Source organism: Dromiciops gliroides, chromosome 4, assembly GCF_019393635.1.
Source record: "Dromiciops gliroides isolate mDroGli1 chromosome 4, mDroGli1.pri, whole genome shotgun sequence".
Lineage (NCBI taxonomy): Eukaryota > Metazoa > Chordata > Mammalia > Microbiotheria > Microbiotheriidae > Dromiciops > Dromiciops gliroides.
In genome coordinates, this window is record NC_057864.1 from 102,120,733 (window position 1) to 102,132,955 (window position 12,223).

Sequence of the window (12,223 nt, forward strand, 5' to 3'; positions counted from 1 at the left end):
CTTTTAGGAAACAGTGTTAGAAAGAAGTAAAGACAGGTTTGCTGCTTCAAACTCAGGGTAAGCTGCCCTTTATAATTCCCAGGGCCCAGTTTCTGGGCACTGTGTAAAAGAAAGATTACTTCTTCCCCACCCCCCTTCCACTCTTTTTTTTTTTTTCTATGTGACCTTAAACAGATCACCTCCTATCTGCATCTTAACTGACAAAGGCAGATGCCGAACCTAGAACTGCATATCATTAGTATTAAAATGGAGGTGCTGTGGGGCAGCTAGGTAGTGCAGTGGATAGAGCACTGGCCCTGGAGTCAGGAGTACCTGAGTTCAAATCCGGCCTCAGACACTTAACACTTACTAGCTGTGTGACCCTGGGCAAGTCACTTAACCCCAATTGCCTCACTAAAAAAAAAAAATGGAGGTGCCGTCATGCAAAAGGTCATTTGAACCTTTCAAATGAGGTACTAGAACAACATCTGGCTATTATTATCTATTCTGGGGTTTGGAATATATTTTGCCAAGAGGTAGTTAGGTGGCACAGTGAATAGAGTCCTGGCCCTGGATTCAGAAGGACCCAAGTTCAAATTTAGCCTCAGATGCTTACTAGCTGTGTGATCCTAGGCAAGTCACTTAAGCCTGATTGCTTTCCCAAAAAGCCCATTAAAACACACACACACACACACACACACACACACACAGAATATGCTTCGCTGAGTTTGAAGCGTCCTTTATAGATCTTGACATCTGGTCTTCCCTACCTTGCCAAATAAGGCTGAAGTCAAACCATCTCAAGGACCTCTCTAAAATCCCCAGGGGAAGAGATGCCCTTGCCACCCTCGCTAAGGCAGTCAAATATGCTCTAACTTGGACAGCGGGAAGTACCTCATGATATATATGCTAACACCACCTCTGCCGGCAATCCAGCCAGTGTTAGAGGGTTATCTCTGCAGCTTGTTCTTGGAAGTTATAAGGAGGGAGGGAGAGGGGCCTTTCTCTGATGGGAATGAGCCACTTTGGGATGGCCTCCAGCTTCTCCTTCTAGTGTTCAGGTCCTGACCAGGTAGACACAGATTTTCCATGGATGCTTTTGTCTTCTCCCAACTCATCAGGAACCTGGGCAAGGACTGTGGACTCCCCAACATGGGGTGGGGGAGATGACTTCATTGCCTGACACATTCGTTTTTTCTCTCCCAGCCCATGTGCTCAGTCTGACTCTCAGAGCCAGTGGCATTTCTGATCCAGACCTAGGGCTCATTCTCCAAAGGTTCTTGGGAGTGAGATTTTCCTTTTCTCCTTATTTCTGGGTTCCTCCAGAGGAAATCCTTTCCCTATGGAAAAAGACACTGGAAAACTCCCTTCCTTTACTCTCTCTAGGAGCATAAATGCGTGTGCATGCACACACACACATTTATTTTGCAGCTGCTGAGATCAGAGGCTAAAATCTGCTCCTGGATAGGATGCGTGTGAAATTACAGCTGTTGAGATGAGGGACTGAAAACCTTCTCTGAGGCAGGAAGAATTAAAATGGAAAGTCCAGAGTCAGAGACTAGCCAAGCTCCTAGTCCCATGTGGCTCCCCTCCCTATTTCACACGTCAGAGAGAGAGGATTCCCAACAGGCTCTAACTTTCCCCTCCCTGCTACTGGGCATGCTGGGAACTGGAAAATTCATTTAGGTTCTCTAAGGTAGAAACCCTAGGTGACTTCGTATGCAGATGATAAAGTCAGAGTTAGAGATGGAGTGGGGTCACCTACGTCTTCCGGGGGAGCACAGGCAAAATCTGGTTTCAGGTTTTTCATGGAGACTTTTGTCCCTTCTCCTAAAATATGCAACAGGACTCTTTGGGGGCCTTAAGTTTTTTCCATTTCTACAGTGAAGGAGCTGGATTGAATTGTCTCTTAAGTGTCTTACAGAACTCCTTGTTCTAGAGTTCCACATTTTTCTTCTGATCTCACCATCTCCAGTCTGCCAGGGAACGAACCATCAGTAGGACTGACTAACTTTTGTCTTAAAGTGAGGGAGTCCCAGGGACAGGTAGTGATTTGCTTAGGGAAAAACTCGGCACATTAGTATGTTGGTCTCTTCTCCTATAAGGGGAATTCAGATGGGTTCAACTTCTCTTAAGTTTCTTCTGGGGCCACTTTATGGGTAGCTGGGTTCTCTTTTGCTATCTTCTTGCTTCACATTCACAGCCAAGACCAGCTCAGTTGGCCTTATCTCTTGTTCTCCCTTCCGTCAGTAGATGACCCTGGACTTCCTTCTTCTAGGGCGATGGGGATGCCCCAGAGTACCTTCCAGTGCTTGGCATTATCCTTGATGGTCTGTTAAACCTTATCTGCAAGCATTGCTCATTTCCCTTTATCCTGTGAGCCTTGCGTGTCAGGGAGCATCTCAGCGCATCAGAAGGGCTCCAAATTCTTGAATCAACTTGGTGGTGCCTTATCATCTCAGGAACCCCAGGGAGAGACCCAGCTGGGCTCTGTCCCTTGACAATACAAGCTCTGCCTTGAACATTATTTTCCCAGGTTCTTCTTTTCCTACTGGAAACAGGACCCCCTCAGGCTGAGGGAGACAGGGAGCCTGCTGGGAAACACCCAAGTTCTCTTCTTACCCAGTGAGTCAAATCCTACTGTACCCATGTTTCTTGACCTGAGGCAATAAAGAATTTATAATAAAAGCTAGCATTTCTATTGAGTTGTGAGAATAAAATGTGATTACTTCTGCAAACCTTAAAGATCTGGAAATACTAGCTTGCTGTGATTATTATGAATTATGGTTAACTTTTCTCACTCTGCCCTGGCACTAGTTTCTTAATGTCATAGAGCCCAACTGGATCTAATCTAGTTTATGATAAGTAATGATAACAGTAATGATAGCCAATATTTATATAGTGCTTCTCCTGTATTATTTCATTTGATCCTTACAACTCTGTGAGGTACGTTCTATTATCATCCCCATTTTGCAGATGAAGAAACTGAGGCAGTTACTTAGAGTTAAGCCCATGTTGCTATTCTCTCCTGTGCTTCCATGCTGTCTTGGAGACTTGTCTTGCCTCAACCCTTAGCTTCAGGGAAACTACAGGGTGGCCCAAAAGTCATGGAGGGATTTCAATATTTAATAACTACTTTATTTTTTGTTTTTAATCTACAATACCATAGCATCATATACAGTGTATATAGAATGAATTTACATTATGTGTGGAAAATCAAACCTCACAAATGGTGAAAAATGAAGGAAAAATAATTTTCCAAAAGTTATTCAAACATCGTGACTTTTGGCCCACCATAAAGTACTGCATCTAGCGGTCTTAAGTGCCAAATCTATGGCTAATTTGCTATGGCATATAAACAAACTGATGAACACCAACTGGCATTAATTGCCATGTTAAATTCTGACACCCCATACCCCTTACATCTTGGCAGTGGGGCTATCGATGTTGGGAAGAGTGACTGAGAATTTCTGTCTTTGGCTACCTGGACTCAGGAAATTGCCTAGATGCTTCCAACTCCAAACCACCCCTTCTTCCTTCCTTTGCTTCTTTTTTTTTTCCCCCTTTCTGCCTAAATAATACCAGTAATCTTCAAAGATCCACTGGTGTGTGTGGGGCGGGGGGGGGGGGGGGGGAATTAAATTAAATTTTTAAAAGAAAAATAAAGATCCACTGGGAGGAGAGAAAAGAACAGAACTAAAACCTGAGATCCCAGAACACATCTAACATCCTCCTGTACCTTGGAAGTCTAGTGGAAGAAACCTTAGTCTGAGAATCAGGATATATTACCCCCTGCTTCTTGTGACTGTTGGGTGTCCCCAAGAGTTGTCAGGGAGGATGTATGAGAAGATGCAACCAAGGGATAATTTGGAGTTTGGGGACTGTGACTTCATGGATTAAGTAAGCACATTCTACCAATGCAGATCAGCACTTGCTCAGCAACCGGTCTCAGAGAGTTGCTGGGGGCACTGAAGGTGAATATTTTGTTTAGGGTCACATGGCCAGAATGGGCCAGACTTGGGACTGGAGCCTAAGACATTTGACTCTGCAGCCACTTTTCTGTGATGTCATGGTGCCTCTCAGTTTGGGTATTGTGTAATTTAAAATTCTAAATGTGGGTTCTAATCTGTCCCCCCAGTTTTGGGAGGAAACTGACTAAAATCACTGATAAACAAGTTTAGGTCTTTTAAGGGTTTATTGAAAAATAGTAAAAGAAAGAGAAAGATTGAGAACAGATTTCCTATAACCTGGCAATCCTAGCCTTCCTAATCTCCCACTTCTGAAGTTCTCTGCCACCACGCCGATGTCTCGCAGCCAAAGAGGAAGAACCCTCCCCCAGCGTCCACTTCCTGCTTCGTGCTCCCCTCCCAGAAATAGGAGGCTCCTCAAGCTGATTGGCTAGTGTCATTCAAATTCATTAGGTACCCTTAAGTACCAGCCAGATGTGCTTACAATCTAGTACACCAGTCAGTCGATCTTCCCCAACTCAGTCAGCCCAGATCAATCTCCAGGTGAACACCTGAGTTCCATTATCTTGACACAGTATGTACCTCTGGAAAGTGCTCATGAAACTCTTAAGACATTATTCATTTTAGGCTGACTCTATCCAAGTCAAAAAGTGTCGGCATTGCCTATTCTTGGCACCATTGGCTGGGTGGAAATAAGGCATAAATGAGCTGACTTGTCGAAGAATCTTCCAACCCGGAGGATTTGTAACTTGTATAGGTGAAAGAAGAGAGGTAGTTGGGAGTATTTGGGAAAGATAGAACCTTTTTTTCATAAAGTTCCTTCTCACATCTTTATTTCTTTTTTTCACCATCCCCTTTCCTCCCTTCAGGACTGTCTGGGGACCCTGAAGATCTGGAGAGACGCAAGAAGGTGTTTGGAAAAAACTTCATCCCTCCTAAAAAGCCCAAGACCTTTTTGGAGTTAGTGTGGGAAGCTCTACAAGATGTCACACTCATCATTCTGGAGGTTGCAGCAATCATCTCCCTGGGCCTATCCTTCTATAGACCTCCTAGTGAAGACAGTGAACGTGAGTGTCTTAGAACTTGGCAGGAAAAAAAAAAGAACTGGACAAGATCCTAGTTCAGTCTTGGCAGTAGGCATTTAATATTGATTGTTAATAAACTGTCTCCACTTAGATTATTTTTCCCATTACCCAGAATGATTAGTTGAGGAACAAGGCTCATTAATTCAGACTGTATTTGGGAGCAGCTAGGTGGCTCAGTGGATTCAGGAGTACCCGAGTTCAAATCCGGCCTCAGACACTTGACACTTACTAGCTGTGTGACCCTGGGCAAGTCACTTAACCCCCTTTGCCTCACAAAAACCAAGCAAACAAAAAAACAAAAAAACAGACTGTATTTGGACATTTTGTCCAGTAGCCAGTAAGGTCCATTTCTACCATAGCATTCCTCTCTATGTCTCATCCTTTATGACTAGTGACAAATAGAATAGTGCCAATCCCCCAAAGCCCTGCCCCTCAAAGTGCAAGCCCAAGTACTTGGCATCATGGGAAGTTGCTCAGCCCCTTTGGACTCAGGTGGTCATTTACATGGGACTTGCCGGTCATTTGCATAGGCACAGTCTGAACTCTTGAGTCTCTGACTCCTTTCAGGTTAGCATTGTGGTGGTACATGTGATGAGTGGTTACCTAGGCCTGATTTTCTCAGCAGTCGTGGTTCCTCTGTCTGGGAGCCTGCCTACCTCCTTCCACCCTGCCCCATTCCACCTCTCCCAGAGAGGGTTAGTGAAAGCATTAGCTCCACTTACCATGCCACTGAGGGTCTTTTAAGTGCCCCATTTCCTTTCCCTCTCCTCATGCTACAGATTGTGGCCAAGCCACCATTCCGACAGATGAAACAGAGGCAGAGACTGGATGGATGGAAGGAGCAGCAATCCTGTTCTCAGTCATCATTGTGGTGCTGGTGACAGCCTTCAATGACTGGAGCAAGGAAAAGCAGTTCCGGGGCCTACAGAACCGGATCGAGCAGGAACAGAAGTTCTCTGTTATTCGCAAGGGCCAAATCATCCAGTTGCATGTGGTTGACATTGTGGTGGGAGACATTGCCCAGATCAAATATGGTGAGTTGCCCCTCCTAGCCTACCTACTTTGGGGACAGATTTCTATTATCCATAGCCACACTAGTCATTTTTGCACTGCATTTCAGTTTGGGAAGCAGGTTGAAATCCTGCGATACTGCTTGGGAGGTTGCCACAATTGTAGAGCTGGAGCTGGGGGTCTAAACACCTTACTTGGGGTGAAGCAACAAGGGGAATAAAGCCAGCATGTGGCAGTTTTATATTTTAATTATTCAAATTATCTCAATAATTAAAATTTTTGCTTTATTATGTAGGTTCTACGCTCAATTGTTTCAGTGGGACACTGACAGTATTCTCAGTACTGTTTTGGGGGGGTTTTGTTTTTGTTTTTTTGATGAGGCAATTGGGGTTAAGTGACTTTCCCAGGGTCACACAGCTAGTAAGTATTAAGTGTCTGAGGCCGGATTTGAACTCAGGTCCTCCTGAATCCAGGGCCAGTGCTCTATCCACTACACCGCCTAGCTGCCCCTTCTCAGTACTGTTTTAATGCCCTGGTACAAAATCCTCACCCTAGTCATAGTTTCGTTCTTCTATATTTCTGTTGTGTCTTTTCTGTCTCATTGCTTGCTGGGCAAGATACTTTTCTCCTTTGTCTTATAGTATGAGGAGGGGTCTAAGAACTATTGAAGGGAACTGGGTGTATTATAGTCTTCATTGTCAGCTTCTGGATTCAAATTTAAGTAAGTTGTAAGAAATAGTCTGAGATCCTACTGTGGTGCGATGGAATATAACCTTGCCGCTCTATGGAATAACCAGCATGCTTTTCTGGGTCCTAGGGGGAATCATCAGGAATAGTAATACCCGGAGCCTTTGGAGGTTGTCCCCTGTTTGACAGAGACTTTGTCATTGGTGATCAGGGCTAGACTTTTCCCTAGAAAGCCACGTGGTACCTGCTTGTCTAATCCCCTGCTGGGGACCTCCACGGGAGGATCACTGGAAAAGAAGAGGGATCGTGCCCTCCCACACTCTCTCTTTGTCTCTTATTCTCATTCTCCATTTTCTCCTCCTTTTTCTCCAGGTGACTTGTTGCCTGCAGATGGGGTCCTGATCCAAGGGAATGATCTGAAAACTGATGAGAGTTCCCTAACTGGAGAGTCTGACCATGTCAAGAAGAGTCCGGATAAGGATCCCATGCTACTTTCAGGTGAAGCTTTGCTTTTCTACCCATTCCCCCCATAGTCCCCTCCTCATTCTTCCTCATCATAGAAGATGTCCCCCTTGGCCTGGCTCTACCTCTTCTTCAGACTGCTTTAATAGCACCACACAGATGGGCTTGTAATAATAATAGCTAATATTTACATAGCGCTTACTGTGTGCCAGGCTCTGTGTTAAGCTCTTTACAAGTATTATCTCATTTTATCCTGACAACAACTACTGGGGCGGGGGAGGGACTATTATTGTCCCCATTTTACAGATGAGGAAACTGAGGCAGACAGTGGTTAAATGACTTGTCCAGGGTCACACAGTTAGTAAGTGTCTGAGGCTGGATTTGAACTTAGGTCTTCCTGAGTTCAGACCCAGTGCTCGATACATTGCTCCCCTGAGCTGCCTCAACTCTCAGTAAAATCCATCAGCTTAGATAGCATTTCTTTGATTCAGTTATAATGGGTGTGCAGAGGTTATCTAGTCATCTCTCCTACCCACTGCCCTGAGGATTACTCCCTTCTACAATATGGCTACCAAGTAGTCTCCTGACCCAATGGAAAAGCACTCCCTCTGAAGGTAGAGTGCTTGGATTCAGACCCCACTGCTGCTGCTTACTGCACATGTGAATGCTGGCAAGTCACTTAATTTCCCTGCCCTGCAGATCCCTCCTTTATAGGGTGAAGGGGCTGTCCCTTTAGCTCCAGTCCCTGAGACTGACCTAAGCACTTTCTGAAAAGATTCCTGTGGAGTTCAAAGACAGACGCTGGGATTAGCTTATTTTTGCCCTCTAAGGGCAAGAATATTGAAAGGAGCTGGGTCCTCTGGAGTCTCAATGCTAGATTGCTACACAGAGTCAGGCTGGGGGTACAGAAATATCACCTTTTCTCACTCTCTCCAGGGACCCATGTGATGGAAGGGTCAGGCCGGATGGTAGTGACTGCGGTGGGTGTGAATTCCCAAACTGGAATCATTTTCGCCCTTTTGGGGTCATCAGAGACTGAAGTGATAAAGGAGGAAGAAGGTAAGCCCCACCCAGGTCCCCCCAAGCCCCTTATTGCCTCTTCCCTAGGTTGGACTAGGGATCTCTAGTGAGATAAGTCAAGGGACTTGAAGACTGGTAGACAGCTGGTGACCAAGGGGCATTCCCCGGACAAGGAACCTATTGAAATAAGGTTTGCAAACCCTTTGGAAAAGCAGAGAAGAAATCATTTTGTTCCAGCCAGTTCTGACTCCCTAGAGAACATTCATGAAAACCAGATCATGCCTACAGGTTTCCAAATAAGGTTGCTCTATGGCCTTGATTTCCCTTGCAGGTGGGTGGAAATAATATGCTCTTCAAGATTGCCAGACACAAGGTTGGCTCGGGGCTCTGGCCCCAGTGGCCTGTCGTCTTTCCCATTCCCTTTGTCCCTCTTTCCTACCCAGGCCTCAGCAGGAACTGTCCAGGCTAAGGGAAAACTCAGTGGGAAAAGGAACTGCAGACACTCAAGAGCTCTAGGCTCATGGGAGAGATCAGAAGCAGAGCACCGAGGCAAGGAGGTCTTTATCCCTCTCTCTCTCTCTCTCTCTCTCTCTCTCTCTCTCTCTCTCTCTCTCTCTCTCTCTCTCTCTCTCTCAATTCACTCAGCTCCAAAGGGGAATAAGTCAGGGAAGTGGAGGGCATTTCCAAATACACTGAAGCCAAATCTCAAGGGACCTCTTTTAGAAATCCCATCCACACTCAATGTACTGGAAAAGGCTCTGCCAGGAGAGGTTTAGGACTACGTGTAAAGGAAGAGTGAGCAAGGCTCCAGGCTCATATGGAATGAGAGAGTCCTCAGTTTCGGTGCCATTTCTGGTTGTTTTCTGAGGGGAACCTTTCTGTGTGAAGGGGGAACAGCCTTCTGCTCTGTGGCATGTTTCAGAAAGAAGTCATCATGCTTCCTTTTAATGGTACTGCAGTTGAGCAAGGGAGCAAGAATGCAGGGCCCTGAGCAAAGATTCTTGCCAAAAGCATCCAAGCAAATCAGAGAATAGAACTCAAGTTCGAAGGCCCTCCCAGGCCATTTGGTCCAACTCAGAAATATCGTACCCCTTTGGGGGGGAGGGGGACCTACCTGCTGGTTCTGCTCTTCCACTAGAATGCCAGGAATCTCTGATTACCAAGAGCCTTTTTGTGTGAGAGGCAATTGGGGTTAAGTGACTTGCCCAGGGTCACACAACTAGTAAGTGTCAAGTGTCTGAGGCCAAATTTGAACTCAGGTCCTTCTGAATCCAGGGCCGGTGTTTTATCCACTGCCCCACTCAGCTGCCCCTCAAGAGCCTTATTAATGAAGAGGGATTGGCTAAGGTGTATGTGTGTGCGTGTGGTACATGTGTGAGTGTATGCACGAGTGTGCTTATGTACATGTGTTCGCTTATGTACGTGTGTTCGTGCAGGCGCCTGCATGAACCAGCACATGCTCCTGCTCTGTATCCCAGGAATCCCACTGAGCATCGGTGTGTGTAAGTGTGTCTTTTCCTGTGGTCTCTGCTCTCTTCCCCAAGACTGATAACCTGGAGAAGGATGCTCTGCCCAACCCCTTGCTGTGCTCCTGGGCCTGGGCAGAGCCTTCACCATATTGGCCACCTGATCTCTCAAGGACACTTTTGGTCCTTCAATGACACAATCTGGAGGGTCTTCACCCCCCCTTTTTTTTCCTTCTTGTTCCAACAGGTAAAAAACAAGGAGCCTCTGAAAATCGCAACAAAGGTAACTTCCTCTTCCCACCATTCACCCAACTCCCCCCATACCAGACACCTCCCTGGCTGTCCACCATTACTTCTTTCTTCTTCCTTCCTGTAAAGTCTGTACCTTTGCTGAGCTGGTGGAGGATCCAGAGGATGCAGCTGCTATGACTATTTGGACCCTCTTCCCTGTCCCAACTTGAGCTGAGACCATAGCACCCTCTGCTGTCAATTTAGGGATGTCAGAACCCAGTTGCTTCTGGGATACTGTGGAGATTGATCTGTTTGATCACAAGAAACTGATCTCTTTGACTACCCTGGAAGAAATGGCCTATTCCCGAGTTTGACATTGGGTGTTCCATGCCCTGCAGCCTGAAGTGCTTCATTCGCCAGGAAAGGCAGTCCCCTTATCCCTTCAGGATTTGCTCATTCACTGCACCCTCCTACCTCTTCTCAGTTCCTCTCCATCTGTGCTCTTTCCTGATCTGGGCTGCTCAGGTGGTGACAGAGCACCATCTTTGCACTTCTCTACCCATCTCTCTCACTCTCTCCACAGTTTGTCTTTCTTCTCGATCTGCAGGTTTCTCCTTTTTTGGTGCTGTGTTTTCATTCCTTCTCGGTCCTGTCTAACGTCTGATGGCAGAAGCAGCCCTTCCCAAGGTCACAGTGTACATGGGCGTGGGGGTAGAGCCTTAAGTAAGGGAGGGACTATGGGGATGCTTCTGCTGGAAGGCAAGACAATTGTCAAAGATCTCTTCCTGTTCCAGTCCAGATGACACTGATCTCTAAAGTCCAAGCTGTCTTATTGCGTATTGATGCAGGGCTGCTCAAAGGAATGGATTTGATTTAATTTTAAGCTTATTTTAAACTGTTGTTCAAAATGATTAATAAACAAGTTGGTCCTGTCTTCTTTTTTTCTCTCTCTTTGTCTCTCTTATGCTTTTCCGGTGGAACCCTCATACAACTGCCTTGTGAGGACTTGGTTCCGGGGTTCCTTTTATGTCTCCCTTCCCTCAGGGTAGCTACCCAAGAAGTCCCTGCCTCCAGCTTAAGTTGGAGGGGCTGAGAGATGCTCGAACTGTGAGGATCCGCCTTGGGTTTGGGGGGTGTTTTTTTTTGAATGATATCACGTATTGGGGAGAGAAGGAGGCAGTTCAAAGCAGAGAATCTGAATTCCATGTCCCCTGGCCGTGTTTGCCTATCTTCGCTCCTAGCTCAGCCGTATTCTGTATTTCCAGACTTCAGTCCATGCCCAAACACTGGCTTCTTGGAAGGATGGTTTTGAAATTTTCTTTTGCAGTTTGTGTGTAAATATATTGTGTGTGTATATGCACATACATATACACATATCATATACACATATATATTTGCATTTGTGTGTAAATGTATATATACATATATATAACACATATATAGATAAATGTTCAAAGAAAAAATGTTAATAGAATAACATGCTACAATAGAATCCAGTTCTCAATGCTGATCTAGTGCTAGGAGGCTGAACAGTAGGGAAAACAATACCCCATCCTCTTTCTGCTCCAAAGGATCTAATCAGAAATACATATGAGCTGAACTCAAATGCCCAACCCTCAGGTGGGATGGGACAAGGAGGGCTCAGAGTATTGTTGAAGGTCCCTGAGCTGGTGCTGGCTGTCCAACACCAACATGGGCTTCAGTGAAACGAGCAGAAAGTCAGCTTCGTTTCTTGGCTCTAAGCTGCTTAGGCACATGTATTCCTTAGCCTCTGGCTCACATGCTTGTTTATGTGTGCTCCAGCTAAGACTGAAGATGGAGTGCCTCTGGAAATGCAGCCCCTGAAGAGCCAAGAAAGCTTAGAGGAAGAAGATAGGAGGAGGAGGAGGGTGCCCAAGGAAAAGTCAGTGCTACAGGGCAAACTGACGCGTTTGGCCGTTCAGATTGGAAAGCTGGGTGAGTAGATCCAGTTGCCTGGGACCAGCTTGAGGGGAAGGGAAGGGTGAGAAAAGGAAAACAGTAGGGTATCCCACAAGTCTCTCTTCCACCACTCTCTGTACCCACCTACCACATACAGCCCAATTCAGACCAGAAACCTGAATGTCTAGTGTGAACAAGGAGATGAGATCCTGGCTTTACCTCCAATTCCCTTTTGAATTGACATCACTTCCCCTAAGGTGAAATCTTCAACAATAAGGAAGGCTCTGAAATGCATCTGCATCCTCAGAGCCCAACCTGAGAGCTAAAGAATATGGCTCCTGAAGAAAGGTTAGAGTTCACAGAACTTCCACCCAAAGAAGGCTGACAGAACCCC

General features: G+C 45.9%; 1 protein-coding gene across 1 annotated transcript in view; it reads left to right on the plus strand.

Moving 5' to 3' along the window:
* Positions 1-12,223, plus strand: part of ATP2B4 (ATPase plasma membrane Ca2+ transporting 4) — a 107,452-nt gene that overhangs the window by 60,818 nt on the left and 34,411 nt on the right. Inside the window, exons 3-8 of the mRNA XM_044003864.1 lie at positions 4,817-5,014; positions 5,812-6,066; positions 7,103-7,228; positions 8,129-8,251; positions 9,926-9,961; positions 11,713-11,865. Coding sequence (XP_043859799.1) covers positions 4,817-5,014; positions 5,812-6,066; positions 7,103-7,228; positions 8,129-8,251; positions 9,926-9,961; positions 11,713-11,865 — 891 coding nt within the window. The remainder of the gene's footprint in view (positions 1-4,816; positions 5,015-5,811; positions 6,067-7,102; positions 7,229-8,128; positions 8,252-9,925; positions 9,962-11,712; positions 11,866-12,223) is intronic.